Genomic DNA, 19,042 nt, shown 5'->3' with positions numbered 1-19,042 from the left:
CGTCCTCGTCCACCTCGGCGGCGGCCGCCTCCTCCTCGTCCTCGTCCACCTCCACCTCCATGGCCGTCGCGGTGGCCTCCGGCTCCGCGCCTCCCGGCGGCCCGGGGCCAGGCCGCACCCCCGCCCCGGTGCAGATGAACCTGTACGCCACCTGGGAGGTGGACCGGAGCTCGTCCAGCTGCGTGCCCAGGTGAGCGGGGGGGCCGGGGCCGCAGGGCCGGGGCCGCGACAGGCCCCCCGCCCTCTCATTCCTCCACGTCCCAGCGCCCCCTCCCTGGACTCCCCCTGGCCGCCCGGCCTGGCTCCCGCCCGGCCCCCCGGGACTCCTCCAGCGGGGACCCCGCCCTCTCCTGGCAGCCCCACCTTCGGCCTCCGGCCGGGACCCCCCCTCTTCCCCTGCCCGCCTGGGGCCTCCCGGACTCTCAGCCCTGGGCCTGTCTCGTTGATCTGACCGAATCCGGTCTTCCTGACGGTCCGTTTCCCTGCGAATGCCACGGACTCTTCCCCCCGCCTCGTTGGCGCCCGTGGGCCGTACATATGTTACATAGATGTGGCATAGATGTCTTCTGATATTATTATTTCCCAATATACTCAGCGTGTGCCAAACTCGGTCGTCACCTCCAGCCGGATGAAGCCCGTGTAGTAACCCTTGAGGCTTCTAGTTAGTCTCCGAGACACACGCGTTCATTTATGCTTCAGATGACACACGTTCTGTCCCGGCCTCTGTGCTCTTGTCAGAGCCCTGTTTAGTGTGTCTTTAAGTGCATTTTTCATCCCCTTCCTCCTCCCCAGTAGCCAGTCACAAATTCTCTTAGCCTTGCAGGGCAACATCAAATTACTGCGTTGTTCCTGAATTCAATCCATTCCTCTGTCTGTTGGAACCGTCTGGGGACTTTCCTTTCATTGGTAAAATATGCCCTGAGTTTGTGATGTTTTCTGTTTCTGTATTGGCAAAGCAGTCTTTCTTCAACTCTTTGGGGGCAGTGTGCAGTGTCTTACAGTTTAGCCCTTGAACAGGCACTCTGGAGCTGGTTTCGCCTTGTAAGCCCAGAAAAGTGCCTGGAGGTGATCTTTTTGTCACCTCTAAACTGAGTCGCTTCTGTTGTCTTGGAGTTTTGGACTCACTCCTTATTCTGTTGGCCCAGCCTGGGGTAGATGGACGTGTCAGGAGGGGTTAAGTATCTTCTGGTTCCAGACTCAACTCTATTTATTTCTCTCTGTCTTTATTTTGAATCATTTCATGCATACAAAGTTACACACACACACACACGCACACACACACACACACAACTATGTCTCCTAGTTAGGGTATTTAACAAAATGATGAAAAGTACATTTGTCAACTTGACTCAGTTTAAGAAACAGAACATTTTAAATTGTGTTGAATGAGGCCCCCAGGATGCCCCTTCCTGACCCTGTCCCCTATTTCCCCCCCACAAAGGTAAACACTATCATGAATTTGTGTTTATTATTTCCCTTGCTTTTTAAAAATAGTTTTACTACATGCGTGCGTCTACAAACAATATATTTTTAGGGTGTTTTTGAAGTTCATGTAAGTGCTATCATCCTGTATGCGTTCTGTGACTTATTTTAATGCGTATGTGTGTTTTAATTCAACATTAAGTTTGCGGGACTTGGCAGTGGGGTATGGTAGCTGTAGTTTAAATATTTTCACTAATGGATATAATTTAATTTTATGACTATGTCATCTTCTCTTTTCGGTGAATATTTGGGTTTTCTTGTTTGTTAACAGGAGCAGTATTGCTCTAAGTATTTTTGGCCAGGACTCCTAGTGATCTTTGCAGAAGTTTCTGTTGGTTGTCTTTATATGTAGGGGTGGTATTGCTTTTGCGGGGTATATGTACATCCGAAACTTTTTTAGATAATGCTAAACTGTGTTCTGTTCATGCCCCGCCTCCCTCACTCTTCATGTCCTTTGTGTTTCGGCATTTACTTTGTTGGCTTACCCTTTCTTTTTTTCCTTTGTTCTTCTTTAAGGGTAATCAGAAGCCACGTTAGTTTAGTTTGCTTTGGCCAGTGCCCTAGCACAACACCAAACTCAAGTGGGAGTCCAGGGTGTAATGGTCCTTGGGCCTCTTTCTAGGTAGGACCGTCTGTAGCTTAAGTATTCTGATCTACCTCTTTCAAACTTGAAAGCACTGTGCCCCTTCCTGCATTGGTCCAGCGTTAGTGATACATGCTTGCCTATTCTTCCTTCACATCTGTTGCTGTTTGACAGGTGACATTTGGACAGCTGCCTTCTTCAGCTTGTTAGATTGAAAAGGCATTGAGCCAACGGGAAGAAGCTGCTGTGCCACAGAGGGAGATAAATAAAATCACTAATTGCTGTTGACTTTTTTTTTTTTTTGTGCCTTTTGGTCCCTGAGAAGTAATAAATTATTAGCCGAAGAAACTGCCCACCATCCTGAGTGAATTGGTAATTACTGTGCCAACTTGGTGCGAGGCTTGGTTGGCTTGTTGTTTGCCCCTGCTGAGGGCATGCAGTTATGTCCTGCCTACCGGCCAGCCTTTGAGATTGTCAGCTGTCCTGCTCTGACTTTGTTTTTCAGCTCTCACCCTTGTGCCTCGCAGCTCCTTGTGGAACACTTGTGCTCTTTGGAGCATGCTGTTTTATCTGCAGGATGAAAATAACACCCTGTGGGGAGAAAATGTCCTGCTATTGGCCCTTTCAATTACTAGAGTCATCTGGTTAATTTGAGGTCTCTTTGTTTACTTGTTCATGTTGTTTAGAATATATTGGCAATGTGCACCCTGTGTACAGCACTCTGTAGATAGTCTAGGATTAACGTTCTTATCTCATGTAACTCAAGTGAGAAACAAGCATGTAAAACGAACGTGCACTTAAGAAATGTGGATGTGATTGTGGATCTAAGGCTATATATCTATATATACATGCTGCGGGACTCAGTCTTATGAGTGTGTTCCTCTACCTAGTACAGAGAAGAGAGAGTTGAAAGTTGTGTGTTAGGAAGGTCACTTTCCATTTCTTGATCCCAATAGAAATATAATTTGCTTTTGGGGGGGAAAGCTCTTTCACTTTATTAGATATTTAAATAAAGATGAACATTGTACTAATTGTTTCTCAAGTGTGTATTCTGCTCTTACTTAAATTCCTTCAGAATCCGTAGTATTTTTTTTAAGATTTTAAGGTTGAATACCTACAGTTGGCTTTAAAATAACTAAATTGGGGGCACCTGGGTGGCTCAGTCAGTTGAGTGTCAAACTCTTGATTTTGGCTCAGGTTGTGCTCCCAAGGTCTGGAATCAGGCTCTGAGCTGCTTGGAATTCTCTCTCTCAATTTCTCTCTCTCTTCCTCTCTCCTGTGTGTGTGCTCTCTCTCTCAAAAAAATCTCAAAAAAAATTGTTTTATTCATTGACTTTTTAAAAAGATGTTTTCTCTTAATGTTTATTTCTGAGAGAGTGCAAGTGAGGGAGGGGCAGAGAGAGAGGGAGGCAGAGGATCTGAAGCCAGCACTGTGCTGACAGCAACAAACCTGATGTGAGACTTGAACTCATGAACTGCAAGATCATGACCTGAGCCAAAGCTGGTTGCTCAACCAGCTGAGGCCACCCAGATGCCCCCTCCTTTTTCTTATTAAAATTTTTTTATGTTTATTTATTTTTGAAAGAGAGAGACAGAGCACAAGCGGGGGAGGGGCAGAGAGAGAGGGAGACACAGAATCTGAAGCAGGCTCCAGTTCTGAGCTGTCAGCACAGAGCCCAACACAGGGCTCGAACTCATGAACTGCTAGATCATGACCTGAGCTGAAGTTGGGCGCTTAATCGACTGAGTCACCCAGGGCCTCCCCACCTTTGTTTTTGTTGTTGTTGTTTTTTTTTTAAGTAGCATGGAGCCCAGCTTGGGGCTTGAATTCATGGCCCCAAGATCAAAACCTGAGCTGAGAATCAGGAGCTTAACTGACTGAGCCACTCAGGTACCCGTATTCATTGACATTTTTATCAACATTTTTTTAATTAAAAGATTAATACCTTTTTACAATTACATGTTTAAGCAGTACAGAAAGATGGAAATTATGAAAGAAAAAGCCCTAGTCTTATCTCTGTTTTTGCTTTCCACAGGTAATCACTAGGAAATAGACTTGTTTTGTAAGATTCTGTTACAAGCACAGGTTGATCTATTATAGTTCCTTTATAAAATCCACAGCTTTAGAGATTGGCATTGTTTTCCCTCTGTACTAAGTAGTGTTTCCTCTACTATGGCCCATGTTTTGGCTAGTGGTGTGGTGACATTGTAGGCCCCAGGGGGGCATGTTGCTTGATGTTAAGGGAAGGGTTTTATTATTTTTAATCTTTTCTTAAATGTTTATTTTTGAGAGAGAGCGAGCACATGTGTGAGAATGGTGGAGGGCCAGAGAGAAAGCAGGCGAGAGAGAATCCCAATCCATCTGTGCATTGTCAGCCCAGAGCCTGATGTTGGACTCAAACTCACAAACTATGAGGTCATCACCTGAGCTGAAATCAAGAGTCTGACGCTTACTTAACCAGCTGAGCCACCAGGTGCCCCAAGGGAAGGGTTTTTAGAATCTCATTGTTGATCTCTTCTCTTTGGTCCTCGGATGGTATCTGGTGAAGTTTCCCCTGATGTTCTTCTTTTCTCTATTTGAGTTACTTCAGTAGGAGAGGCAGAAAAACCATTAAATTTAACAGGTGCACAAAATTTCCTTGGTGGCTTTTGTAAAACCAATTATTAGGAGATAAAATGTGCTCTGCTATATCACTTACAAACTGTATCACATTTGTCTTTGAGTAAAAGCACATTTGCATATCCTTATCTGTATGTGCACTTGGGGAAAGAGTTCAGGAGTTATGAGTCACATTTCTCCTTAGACCACTTTTTTTTTTTAAGTGGGTTCTGAAGTTAAGCCTTATTGGACAAAACTGTTAGAACCAAAGGAAGTGGCCATGGCGAAGTTGGCATGACCAGAAGTGTTATTTTCATCAAGACACTTAGGGGCAGTTGTCCTTCTAACCACAAAAGCACTAGGTGAGCCAGGACATACTACTCTTGTGTTCTTACTGTATGCCGAGGCAAACTCTTCCACACTTCAGATTTTTTATCCGTTAACTGGGAACACTTTTACTTGCCATTCATTCTAAAATGTGGGTGAAATAAATATATAATAGGACCTATAGGTCTGTAAGAAGAAGGTACTTTTTTTTTTTGGGGCAGCAGCACTTTACATTTATTGAGGGCCTGCCCCCGAGGAGCTCACAGCCTGGGGGCCAAGACCCCGTGTGCTGGGGTGAGGGAAGAAAAGAGGTGAAGGCAAAAAGGAAGGCAATGCAGAGACACCATGGCCCAAACAAAGGGGGTGCAAAGCAGGCACAGGCAGGGGCGGGGGCGGAAGGGCGGGCTGGCAAGCCCTGCCTAGACCTCAGGACCATGGACCACATGTAGGCTTGAAGGCTACCCTTCCCCCACCAGGTTGGCACCACCTGGAGGTACACCGGGGTGCCCCAGCTCCTCCGCCTGCCCTGAGCCAGGCCCCATCACGTCAGCCATCTCCACCCAGGACTGGAGCATGCAGACCCCCAACGGGAGGGCAGGCGGCTCCGGTCTGGGGCCTGGACTGGCGCAGCGAGGTGCAGTCAGGTCAGGGCCTAGGAGGGTACAGCTTGAAGCCTGGGTGATTCTCGGACCCTGGACAAGTCCCCAGGAACAGAAGAAGGTACTTCTTAAATGAGAGATATGAAGTAAATGACATTGATCAAACAAGAGAGACCTGGTGAATTCTATTATTGCCTTAGCATTAAAAGTCTTAAAAGCATATTTGTATCTTAGAAGATTTGAGTTTCACATTGTGAGTGTTGTAATAGAATATCCCCTCTGTCGTGGTAATATTATCCCATTGTCCCCGTGGAAGCTCAGATTCCTTGTCAGAAAGAGAATGACTTTCACAAGTCTGTTTTACCAGTATTGATTTACAGATCTTTTGGGCACATTAGTGGTTATGTGATTTATTTTTAAACTAGTTTTCCAATTTCTTAGCTGAGCCAATAAGCTCTTTCTGTTACTGTGAGCGTTCGCCTCAGTGTGCATGAGGGAGGTGCAGGTAAGAATGCGGGCTGTGTCTTTTCACTGCTTCAGCCCAGGAGGCTTGTCCTGTTTGGGCCTGGACTTGAAGGTTCATGGGTCCTCTGAAATTTGGCACTGGCTTGACTCTCATCTTCGGTGTCACATGCTGGGTGTGCTTTAGACATCCAAAGTAGCTATGGGAATGCTCACAAGAGCTGGTCTTTTTCCAGTGTGGAATCGGAGTTTTAGGGCTCTTGAGAAAAGAGGGTGTGAAGTTGGTTGTAGAATGTCTCTCAGAGGCCCTTTGGGCTGCACTGAGTGAGGTGGTTTGTTTCTAGGTTGGCAAGCACTGATGGACTCCTCCCTTCCCTGGGTCGCGTTGGAAGAACAACCAGCAAACTTCTGATGGTTTTAGGAAATTACGACGTTAGGCCTGGCACCAGCTCTAGAGTATTTTCCTTTTCCCGCCATTCACAGGGCAGTTGTCTGGTTAGAAAGCTTGCTGGACCTGCACTCTTTTTCCTTGTTACAAGCCAGAGGATACCTGCAGCCAGCGCTCGGGGCGGCTGAGGCTGACCTACCCCTGGCCTCTGCCTTGGAGAGGGACAGAGTAGGAAAGCAGGAGAGAAGGCCAGGAAGTGATGATACATTGCTACTTAGATTCTATATCTTCTAGAAAACAGTTTGTGAGAGCGTTCCGTTGGACATTCAGTTAAGTCTTAACATCATAAACTGTTTTCTCTTGAAAGCTGTGCAGCCCAAGCCAGTAACTACTAGTTGCATTGTGGCTATTACAATTAGAATTAATTAAAATTGAATACAATTTAAAATTCTCTTTCTTAGTTTTATTAGCTACATTTCTTGTCACACGAGTTACATGTGGTTAGTGGCTTCCATATTAGATAAGGCAGATAGAGAACATTTTCAGCACCATAGAAAGTTCTATTAGCTAACACTATTTTAAAGAGAATTGCCTGTGATATTTCTAGTATTAATACCTGTGGCTTCTCCTTATTCATTTAATTAAACTGAATACTTTGGTCCTCTTCCAAATTATTGTTTAAAAAATTGTTTTTACATTTACTTATTATTGAAAGACAGAGAGAGAGAGAGAGCATGAATGGGGGAGAGGCAGAGAGAGAGGGAGACAGAATCTGAAGCAGGCTCCAAGCTCTGAGCTGTCAGCTCTGAGCCCGATGTGGGGCCCGAACCCACAAACTGTGAGATCATGACCTGAGCCGAAGTCGGATGCTTAACTGACTGAGCCACCCAGCCGTCCCCCAAATTATATTAATATGCCCCTGTTATTCGCTATTTAAAGGGCCTGTTAGTTTTCATCTGTTAGTCTTTCCCTTTTAATCTGCTCACTTCTTCCTGTAGAGAATTTGCTTCCTGATGCCTGCTTGCCATTTGTTTCCCACAGTTTTAGGCCTTAGTCAGTACCGACTGAGAAAACTAACTGGAGACATAAATTCTACAGATTTCATTATTACTTTTTTAATTTTAATTTTAATTTTTAATTTTTATTTTTTAACTTTTTAAAAAATGTTTTTTATTTCTTTTTGAGAGACAGAGAGAGACAGCATGAGCAGGGGAGGGTCAGAGAGAGAGGGAGATACAGAATCTGAAGCAGGCTCCAGGCTCTGAGCTAACTGTCAGCACAGAGCCCGATGCAGGATTTGAACCCATGAACCATGAGATCATGACCTGAGCCGAAGCCAGATGCTTAACTGACCGAGCCACCCAGGCGCCCCTTTAATTCTAATTTTTAAAAGATATTTATTTTGAGAGAGGGAGAGAGAATGAGTGCATGCATGGGGGAGGGGGAGAGAGAGAGAGAATCCCAAGTAGGCTCTGCACTCTTTCCCATGAACTGTGAGATCATGACCTGAGCCAAAATCAAGAGTCAGACACTTAACCGACTGAGTCACCCAGGTGCCCCTGGAATCATTAATTCCAAAATGACTTTTAGATGATTGGATTATATATGATATTAATTTTTGTCCTTATTTTTTTGTGATTTATAAATGTCATAGGAAAGACCAGTGACTATTGTTTTAAAATATATATATTTAAAAATACGTATCAACTCTACTCAATTGTATGCCTTAAATGAATGAATTTTATATTTATATTTATATTGTAATAAAGCTATAAAAAAAGTACAGCTTTGTTTTTGGATGGCTGAAGACATGGGGGACTAAAGTTTTACTCTACCCATCACCTTCCTTTCTTGGTTCTAGAGTTACTTATTCCTTTTTACTGATCGCAAATATGGTGAATGGAGAATGTTCTAGACACTGTTTCCCTCATGGTGAGTGGATGATGAGGCATAGCTTACAAGGTAATATTGAAAATGGCACATTTATTTATTTGTTTGTTAAATATTTATGTAGATTCTTTTAGATAGTAAAGTGTTTTAAGATTTACTCAAGGTGAGAATCTCTGAGATTAGTTGCAGCTTCATACATTTTCTGACCCTGAATACTGTTCTTCCTTTTTTTCTTTTTGGGAGCAATGGTCCTTGCCAGCTTCTATACAAACCCGCCCTTTGTCACCCTTTCAGCCCTCAGAGTACTTCTAGTTCTGTGACCGTGCCTGACACTAGGTAATATCCATAGAGTGCTTTGGCAAAAATTTTTAGAACTGTGATGTGGGTCTTAGAAGTTACACCGTAACCTTTTTTAGTGGCCTGATATAGACAAAGGTAGATAAGAAGGGAATGGTGTTTTAAAACTTGTTTCCTGAAAGGGGTTGTGGGGTGATGGTCATGGAGGGGGGCACTTGTGGGGAAGAGCACTGGGTGTTATATGGAAACCAACTTGGCAATAAACTATTTATAAAAAAATAAAATAAAATAAAATTAAATTAAATTAAATTAAACTTGATTCCTACTAGAGGAATCTCTTTGTGGACCTACTCCTCAAAATGACAGCTTGCCTCTCAAAATCTTACTGTGAGCAAGGTTCCCCCAGGTCACTTGTGGGTATAGTTGACCTACGGCCTGTCCCTGAGGGAACGGAGACCGCTTATTGTGCTTAGACATCAAAAGGTGTTTTTTCTTTACAGTTGTTCTCCCAAACATTCTGTATGTCTGTCTTGAGTTTCCACTTGTTCCTCTTTTCATAGGTGAGATAGAGATTCTTTGTAGCAGCTTCTTTTTCTCTTTCTTATACTATAGACAACACAAAAGGCTTAGGATATCAACTTGTCATTTACTTACTCCCTCCTCGCTGACCTTTTCCTGTCTCCTGTTTAAAAACACCAAATGGCTTCAGGGTTTACAGAGCTGCTGTATCCTTCCGCTTCTTTGTGTTACCGTACCTCTCAAACCACATTTCACTCTGCTGTTTGTCATTCTACCCATCTTTGGCCACCCTAGTTTCCTCCTGGAATGTAACCACTAGTAGCAGTTCGGGGTGATGTTTCAAAGGAAAATCAGATTTTGTCACTCCCTTCCTAATAATCTTTCCAATTCATTCATTTAGCAAACACTTACAGATCAGCTGGTGTGTGTCACAAACAGAATCCTTGATTTCATAAAGTATATATTCTAGTGGGTGAAGATTGGGACACTATCAAGTAACTGTTCATCATACCTAGAATAAAACCCCTTTTCATGCCATAGGAAAGACTTAAGGATGTGACCTCTTCCTGTGTCTTTGACCTTCTCTCCTGTCATTTTCCATCATGCTCACTTGGCTCCGGGCAAGCCAGGCCTTAGGTCATCTCTGCCTTTGGGCTTTTGCACTTAACACTCGAGATGCCTTATCCCACATCATCATATGGCTGGCTCCTGGGTATCGTTCAGGTCTCAGTTAATCTACCACCTTGGAAGGCTATCATAACCTGCCCAGTACCTTCTGGAAGTTTATAAGTCTTCACAACTAGTTACTGTCATCTGAAATAATCTTGTTCATTTATTAGTTATTTTATAGATGTTCAATAAGTACATTTGTCACACGAACAGTGCCTTTTTATTTACAATGTTTATTGAATGAAAATCTGTTGTACACAATACTTTCATTCAACAAATACGTATTGAATATTTCTATGTGCCAAGCACTGCTGAGGAGGCAGCAGCAAACAAGTTGACAAAATTAATTCTCTCCTAGAGTATACACTGTGGTGGAGGGAGAAAGATAAACAAATATATTTATAAAAAGCAGGTACTGAGTGAGCACCACAATGAAATAAAGCATAGGGAGGAAATTGAGAATGTTGGCAGCAGTGCTCTTTTGGATCGGGTAGTCAGAGAAGGCCTCTGGTGAAGTGATGTTTGAGCTGATGCCCAAATGAAATAAACCTAACTAATTGAGCATTTCCTGTGTGTCACAATAACCATCAGAGGCAGGTACTGAGATCCCCTTCCCAGAAAGGAAAATCAGGGCCCAGTGAGCTGGAGGCATTTTTGTAAGGCCACATGGTTTTAGAGGTAGGGGGAGCTGGGATTTGTCTCATGATTCATGATTATCCGACACCAGAACGATTTCTCTGTTTAAACTCGGTATTCCCCAAGCTCTGGCTGGTTCTCATCGCTGACAAAGAATATTTAATGTTTATTCTTTGTCATATTAGAATTACAGAACGCTGCTCTATTACCGCATTACAGATGGTAAGAAATTTAACAGCAGAATGGCTCTAAGTGCCAGTTCTGGAGCCAGTTAGCCAGGATTTTAATCCCGATTCTGTCCTTTAGCATTTAGTGATTTGGGCAAATTATTTAACCTCTCTAGTGCTTTAATTTTCTCATTTGCAAAATAGGCCTAATAATTGTGCCTCCCCCTCATTAATTATGAGGATTAAATAAATGCTTCTGTAGCACATAGAAAACAAAAATAATAGCCGTTACTACTATTACTATTGCTGTCTTTACTGCCAGGCCAGCTTCTCAGTCTCTCCCCAGTACCCCACCAAACACTGCTTTCTTTCTGGAGTCGGGGCAACTTTGTTGATATTATGATTTGCTCAGTGGGACCATCATAAGGTGTTGGATTCACTTTATACCAGATCCTGCCAAACCCCAAGCTTAATAGTCTAGAAAGTCAAAACAAAATGTTTTGGTTCTCTGAAGCAGTGGCTGGATCAGGATCCTGTTTCTACATCCTGCCAGCTTATATGAACGGAAGAGATGGTGCAGGCCCCGCCTGTAAACCACAGCTTTGTTTTGAGCCAATTTGACTTGACAGCTTCCCTATTCTACCTGCTGACTTCTTTAACTTTGGTTTGGCAGCCAGAAGAGCAACTAGACTGGTTTACAGCTAGTCATTTATTACCAATAAAAAGCTAAGTGACTGCTAAGAAAATGAGAATTTAAATGGGGTTGATTTTTTTCTCTTGTCTCTTTAAGCGTACCTTTTTATGTTTCAAACTATAGAAAAATTCTATTCTACTTTTATAGGAGAAACCTGATATTACATTTAAGGCCTGTCATGAAAAATTTGTGTGTGTGTGTGTGTGTGTGTGTGTGTGTGTGTGTGTTCTCTCCTTTAAGAAGCACCAAGACTTACTGTCTCATTTTAGTTGGAAATCTACAAATATATTTATATGTTCTGGTTCTTCCTTAAGAATAAGTAAAACACAGATTCACTTCTTTTCAAATGTGGATCATCATGATGAAGGGGATCCTCATGGGGAACAACAGGGCTTAAGATGAAGAGGGTAGACTGCTATGTGTTGCATATTTTTAAACTAATGTGTTTGCTTTTTTAGTTTCGTGTTTGTCTTATTTCTCCCCATTGCTATCAATATGCCTTCTTTCTACTTTACTGCTTTGGCTACACCATGGGCTAAAGAACCAGATAAACAAATATATTAGGAATGAATGGGCTCTGTATGTGAAGGCTAAGAGTAATGGACAGGATCATCTGAATACATGGAATTCACGCCTGGGGTGTTTTAAGGACTAGAAAGAAACATTTTACCTACTTCTTAGTCTGGGCTGTAGTCCAAGGTTAGTTAGGTAGAGGGTTAATCTTCTAAAGGTTTAGGGAGTCAAAAACCCTGTTGAAGATGCAGTTAGAGATACAAGCCAAATTTCGTGTTTGGTTGGAGAATTATGGATTAGTAAGTAAAGCCCTGTATCTGTTGCTTGGTTAAATTTGTTTTGGTTACATCTAGGCAAATCATTTTTTTTCCTTGTTGTTTAAAAGTGAATACACCTTTTTTTTTTTTTTTTGCCTTGCTGATTTGTTATAAAGAGAAACAGAATGTTTGTAAAATGTTTGAACATTTATATTCATAGAAATCATTACTATAACATCTTTGGGAAATGTCAGCGAAACTATGAATTTGATGGTATAATGGACCTGTGATAGACTTTGCTAGATACATTAGTCATCTTTTACATTGTCTTCACAAGTAGTTTTTTTAAGTTTGTTTGTTTGTTTATATATTTATTTATTGAGAGAGAGAGAGAAGGCCCCTGTGTTGTCAGTGCAGAGCCTGACACAGGGCTTGAACTCATGAGCCGTGGGATCATGACGTGAGGCGAAATCAAGAGTTGGACACTTAACTGAGTGAGCCACCCAAATGCCCCACAAGTAGGCTTTTGTTTGGCACTTCTAGTTCATATCCAGTGGAATGTGGCAGTGTAATGTTGTCTCCTCAAAACTAAAGAATGTAGAAAGTAGAAAGTAGTCTACAAGTCTACAGCATTTGTCATCTCTGCCATGCACCATTTTTGCTGTGGATGAAAATGAATAAGCAACTCTGGAAACCAAAGTCCTTTGGGAACATAAAAACTCTTGTAGCTATTAATGGATTTAATTGTATTTCCTCTCTGCCACCAAAATGTGCAATAAATTGTTTATGCTCTTGCCTTTTAATGGGGAGAAGTGTTCATTAACTGTATGTAATATTATTATCACTTTGTTTTTAAGACTTGTAGATAATCCCCTTTATCTTTCCTTAAAAAACCTTATTTAAAAAAGATAGCTATGATATTGTTAGACATTGCCCGTTAATCTTCTTGGTGAGCTTTTTCTCTCCATGGGGAAAAAGGAAAGTATCATTTCATTGGAGGGATGAATTTGGGCTCAAAATGGGACGTGATCTCCTCAGCTAAGATTTGTCATAAATTTAGTTTGGCATGCTTTGGACGTAGGCCAAGTGATACATTTACTTAAGTTCGGGAAGGGTCTGGTGATCAGGCAGCCTCACTGATGAATGAATGCCATGTCTCGGTTGGTAAGGCTTCATTGTAGTTGAGTCCACTTAAGAGGACATGTAAAAAAAAAATAACTGGAATGGTGGCTCTCTTTGGATTTGGTTTTGTTTTGCTTTGTTTTGTTTGATGCTCATTCAGGTATTTCCTCCTATTCTTATATCTGCAGGAAAGTCAGCAAATTACTATAATCTCTTTAAAACCATATGCTAAAAATGTTTTGACTTTAGAATTTTGTTTCTTATTTGGCTTTACTTCATCAGGTGGATTTGGATAAGTCTCTTTAACTCTTCCTCTACCTAATAGTTATCTAGTCAGCAAGTAACGATCGAGTGTACATCATATACCGGTCACCATTTTAGACACTGAGGAGAGAACAGTTAATAAAAGAGACACAGTCTCAGCTCTCGTGGACGTTAGCTTCCAGGGGCAGGGGGGCAACCTGGACCATAAGCAAATGAATGAGCAAATGATAGGGTATGTCGGGTGGGGAAAAGTAAGGTAGGAAAGTAGAGCAGAGAGAGTTAGTTTTAAATAAGGTGTTCTACACGATCTCAGAGACGGGGAGCAGACCTTGTGGAGCACACATGTGGGCAAGTCAGTAGAGGGGACAGCAAGTACTGGCAGGTTCCAGGAACATCAGGAGTCTAGTGTGCTCGAGCCAAATGAATGAGGAGTGAGTAATGGGAGAGAAAGTCACAGAAGCAAAGGGGACCCACATCTTACAGACCGTTGTAAGACTTACCTTTGACTTTAAGTGAGATGGGAAGCCACTGGGAGTTTTGAGCCAGAGAAGACGCATGATGATGACTTTCGTATTAAAATACCCACTGGCCACTGTGTATAGAATAGCCTATAAAGAAGGGTGGGGTGGAAGCAGGGAGTCTAGGTAGGTTCTTGTGATGATGTCATGGGAGCTAATATTGGCTTGGAACTGGTTGATAGAGGTGGGGGGAAAGAGAATTCATCAGATTCTAGGTATATTTTCAGACCTAAAGGATTTGCTTATGAGTTGGATTTGGGGTATGATGGAGCAAAAGAATTCAAAGATGACTTGAGGGGCGCCTGGGTGGCTCAGTCGGTTAAGCCTCTGACTTCAGCTCAGGTCAGATCTCACGTTCGTGGGTTCGAGCCCTGCGTCAGGCTCTGTGCTGACAGGTCAGAGCCTGGAGCCTGCTTCTGATTCTGTGTCTCCCTCTCTCTCTTCCCCTCCCCACTCATGCTCTGTCTCTCTGTCTCAAAAATAAATAAAACATTTAAAAAAATAATAGTTTAAAAAAAATTTTTAAGAAGATGACTTGAAAATTTCATTAGCTTCCTTGTGTTGGTTTTCTGGTTTTTATAAAAAGTTTTACTATTATTGTCATCACTTTATCTTACTTAAGTGACATTATCTAAGAATGAGGTCTGTAAACAGAACTTGTCGAGGGAGTTTCTACTTTTGCCATTTGTAATTAATTGGGAATAAATTTCCTGGGGAATTTGCTGGGTGATGAACTAGTCGATAGGCTGGCACCTGATTGTGTTAACAATCTAGATTCATTTCTCTTAGTGCTGCAGGCCACGATGAAGCTATCGGCGCAGCTGAGTCTCAACATCCCTGATTATCCTGCTGTCATATTTGCTGGGTATCTCCTCTGTGATCCTTACTTATTTGATGGGGTTTAGTGGGAAAGATCTGTTGCAGAAGCCATTAATACCTGTAGCACATATTCGTTGTCACTACCCCGGTGAAACTGAAAAGTCAAAAACATGTTTTTTGTTTTTTGGGTTTTTTAAAGGAGTAATTTTCAACAGCAGACAGCCTGCTTGTGCTTCCTGGGAGCTGCTCTGTAAGGAGGAATCCTGCTGCAGAATGATCTAATTTGTATAATCTTGAAGGTGGAGCTATTTTTAAAAGAGAACAGGAAAATAATGGAGTCCTTTGCTTGCTTGTGAATGCTAAACTGGATCTTACTGATTTAAAAGAATCTTAGATCTGGTCATTTGAATTCTTATTTCCCTTTTATTCTGTTTACCATGTCTAGATCAAAGTTATGATAGCTATATTTAGGTAATTGCTCTTGGAATGGCACCTGGACACCTGGTTTGTTTTTGTTTTTGTATTTTTTACATTTTAGGTAAATATGTTACCTAAATTGTGATTTGGATAATGTGAGTCACATACAAGAACAGATATTAAACTCAGGAATTAGAACTAATGTCCTTTTTTTCTATCCTGAAATGAAATTCTCAGATGATAAAACTTACCAACATGTCTACAATATCTTAACTGCAATATGAAGGAAAAATAAAGGAAGGCTCTTTGTAATACAGTATGTGTTTCTATATGTGAATTCCCAGAAGATGTTTGTACATGGCCTGGTGCTGGCACGTTTGAAGCCATGGCTGTCAGGTGCTTGCAGGCACACATAGATTTCCCTCTGTAAATATGACGCCTGTAAATAGAGACTGATACAGGTGTATTGCGTGGGTGACTCATAATATGTGGCAATGCCTTTGGTGATATTATTTTCTAGCATTCTGAATAAATTTTTTTAATGGTTTTTTTTTTTTTTAATTTATTTTTGAGAGACAGAGAGACACAGCGCGAGCAGGGGAAGGTCAGAGAGAGAGGGAGACACAGAATCTGAAACAGGCTCCAGGCTCTGAGCTAGCTGTCAGCATAGAGCCCGACGCGGGGCTCGAACCCACGAACTGCGAGATCATGACCTGAGCTGAAGCCGGACACTCAACCGACTGAGCCACCTAGGCGCCCCTGAATAAATCTTTATAAGGTTCTGCACAAAACAAAATACAGCTCTTTCTCTATACAAGTAGTAGAAATTTTCCTGGCACATTCCATGTATATTAAATGATGAAAAAGTTACTTAGATTTCTGGGCAAAATCTACTTAGATACAGAGTTAGATAATTATAAGATGAAAAATAACTGCTTTTTATTTACATATACATGTCTGGTGGGACCAAAGGCAAATTTATTGTAAATCTAATGATGCTTAAGCTTTAAGGCCTTTTGTGGGCACTGGCTACCTCATGGCCCTGTGCCAAATTAAAAAAAAATACAACTTCTTATTGAACTATAATATATACTTAGAAAAGTACACATAATAAGTACTGTTGGTGAAGTTTTACAAACTGGACATGCCCAGATAACTGGCAGCCACATCATTAAGCAGAACATTGCCAACAACCCAAAACATTGCCTTGCCTCCTTCTCTCTCCTACTAAAATGGCAAATACCCTAACTTATAGCAGTGTAAGGCAAGTTTTGCCTGCCTTTGTCCTTCATATGTGCACACTTTTGTGTCTGTCTTTGTTCAACATGACGTTTGTGTGATTCATGCACACTGTTGCATGTAGTTGGAGTTTATGTATTCTGTTGTGTAGCATTCTCTGTGTGTTCCCTAGTGTTACTGTGTTCCTAGTGTGACACATTCACAGGTTATTTAACCATTCTGGGGTAATGGTCATGGAAAATTTCCAGCTTGAGGTGATTATATGTGGATAGTGCTCCTGTGAACATGCTTGTAGATGTTTATTGGTTGACAAAAGCACTCTCATATATTTCATTTCCTTTACTTGAGTTTATAAGCAGGAGTGGAGTTGCCAGATCATGTGTGTGCTCAGCTTAGCAGTGCTAGAGTTCAGCTGTACCACATCTCTACCAACAGGTGGTATTCTTTGTCATTTTTGTCCTGGTTGGAGGTAAAATGGTTTCTCCCAATATTTTTAATTTGCATTTCCCTCAAGATGTTGAATACTTTTTCATAAGCTTATTAGCCATCTGGATATTCTCTTATGAATTGTCTATTGAGGTCGTTTGCCCATTTTGCTATTGGGTTGTCTCTGTATCTTATTGACTTGCAGTTCTTTTTCTAAAAAAATTTTTTAAACGTTTTATTTATTATTGAGAGAGACAGAGTGTGAGTGGGAGAGGGGCAGAGAGAGAGGGAAACAGAATCAGAAGCAGGCTAACAGCACAGAGCCCGACATGGGGTTCGAACTCATGTACTGTGAGATCATGAACTGAGCCAAAGTCGGATGCCTAACCAACTGCACCACCCAGGCGCTCCTACAGTTCTTTTTCTTACAGATATCTACTTATACCCCCATGGATTGCCTTTTATTTATTTATTTACTTAGTTAGCCTTTTTTACTCTTTTAATGGTGTCTTTCACTTAATTTTTTTCACTTCATTTTTAAAAGTAGGTGCCACACCCAGTGTGGAACCCAATGTATGGCTGAACTCACGATCCTGAGATCAAGACCTTAACTAAAATCAAGAGTCAGATGCTTAAGTGGCTGAGCCACTGAGGCACCCCAGTGGTGTCTTTTGATGAACAGAAATTATTAATCTTAATTTAGTCCAATTTCTCAATTTTCCCATTTACATTTAGTTTCTTTTATGTCCTCTTTAAGAAACGTAAGCCTACTTTAGTATCATGAAAGTGTTTACTGATAACTTTCTTCTAAAAGCTGTATTGTTTTACTTTTTACAATTAGATTTACAGTCCATCTGGAAATGATATTTGTGTGTGGTGTAAGGGTTAAGATATATTTTCTTCCACATGGATATTTAGTTAACCCTGCGATATTTATTTAAAAAATGTTTTAATGTTTATTTGAGAGAGTGAGAGAAAGAGAGAGAGCGTGAGTGTAGGAGTAGCAGAGAGAGGGGACACAGAATCCGAAGCAGGCTCCAGGCCCCGAGCTGTCAGCGCAGAGAGCCTGATGTGATTCTTGAACTCAATAAGCTGTGATACCATGACCTGAGTCGAAATGGAACACTCAACTGACTGAGCCACCCAGGCACCCCTGCATCATTTATTTTTTATGACTTTTTAAAAAATGCTTGTTTATTTTGAGGGAGAGAAAGAGAGAGATAAAGACTGAGCAGGGGAGTGGCAGAGAGAGAGGGAGACAGGGAATCTCAAGCAGGTTCCGAACTCAGTGCGGAGTCCAATGCAGGGCTTGGACTCATGAACCATGAGATCATGATCTGCATTGAAATCAAGAGTTGCACGCTTAACTGAATGAGCCACCCAGGCACCCTGCTCCCTGCATCATATATTCAAAAAGATTATCTTTATTTTACTGCTCTGCATTTGTGACCCTGATCATAAATCACATGACAGTTTACATGTGGTCTATTTTAGACTTTCTCTTTTGTACACTGGTGAGTTTGTCCATGCTTACGCTAGTGTTCCATGTCTCTGATACTGTATCTTTATAGTGGGCCTGTTACCTGGTGGTATAAGTTTTCCAGTTGTGTGTTTGTTCATGATTGCCTTGGCCAGTCTTTGCTCTTTTGCATTTCCTTTGAAATTTTAGAACCAGCTTTTCAGTTTCCTTTGGTTTTGAGAATTGTTTTAGGATTGCTTTGAATCTGCGGATTAATTTGGAGAGAATTGAAATCCTTCAAATATTGAGTCTTTCAATCAGTGGATGTGATATGTCCCTCCATTTACTTAGATCTTCTTTAATTGATTTTGCACTTATTTGTATAGAAATATTGTACATCTTTCTTTAGATATAGTCCTACGTATTTGGTATTTAAAAATTTTAAACCTAATTTTGTTATCAGGAACTTGTATGCTTTTTCTTATACAAGACCGTCCAAATGGAATAAACTTTAGGCCCTCTGAAACCTGGCCTAGGTGGAATACTTACATGAATGTTGGAAACATGTAGAAGGTAGTCATATCTTAGTTGTGCAGGACTAACAGGGATTATGGGTTGTAGGATGTCTGGCATTCTTGGTTTTTCCACCGCTGAATGTCAGTAAAGTTCTGAATCATTGTGACAATCCAGGAAGCA

General features: G+C 41.5%; 1 protein-coding gene across 2 annotated transcripts in view; it reads left to right on the top strand.

Moving 5' to 3' along the window:
* Window positions 1–6: 6 nt before the first annotated feature.
* The window catches only part of PACS1 (phosphofurin acidic cluster sorting protein 1), a 145,352-nt gene continuing 126,316 nt past the window's right edge, over window positions 7–19,042 (top strand). For both annotated transcript variants that reach the window (XM_029915362.1, XM_029915363.1), the window contains exon 1: window positions 7–190. In XM_029915362.1, the coding sequence (XP_029771222.1) occupies window positions 60–190 (131 nt within the window). In that variant the 5' untranslated portion in view covers window positions 7–59. The remainder of the gene's footprint in view (window positions 191–19,042) is intronic.

This window comes from Suricata suricatta, chromosome 11 (assembly GCF_006229205.1).
Source record: "Suricata suricatta isolate VVHF042 chromosome 11, meerkat_22Aug2017_6uvM2_HiC, whole genome shotgun sequence".
NCBI lineage: Eukaryota > Metazoa > Chordata > Mammalia > Carnivora > Herpestidae > Suricata > Suricata suricatta.
Note: the sequence above shows the minus strand (reverse complement) of the source record. Positions and strands in the feature narration are given on the sequence as shown.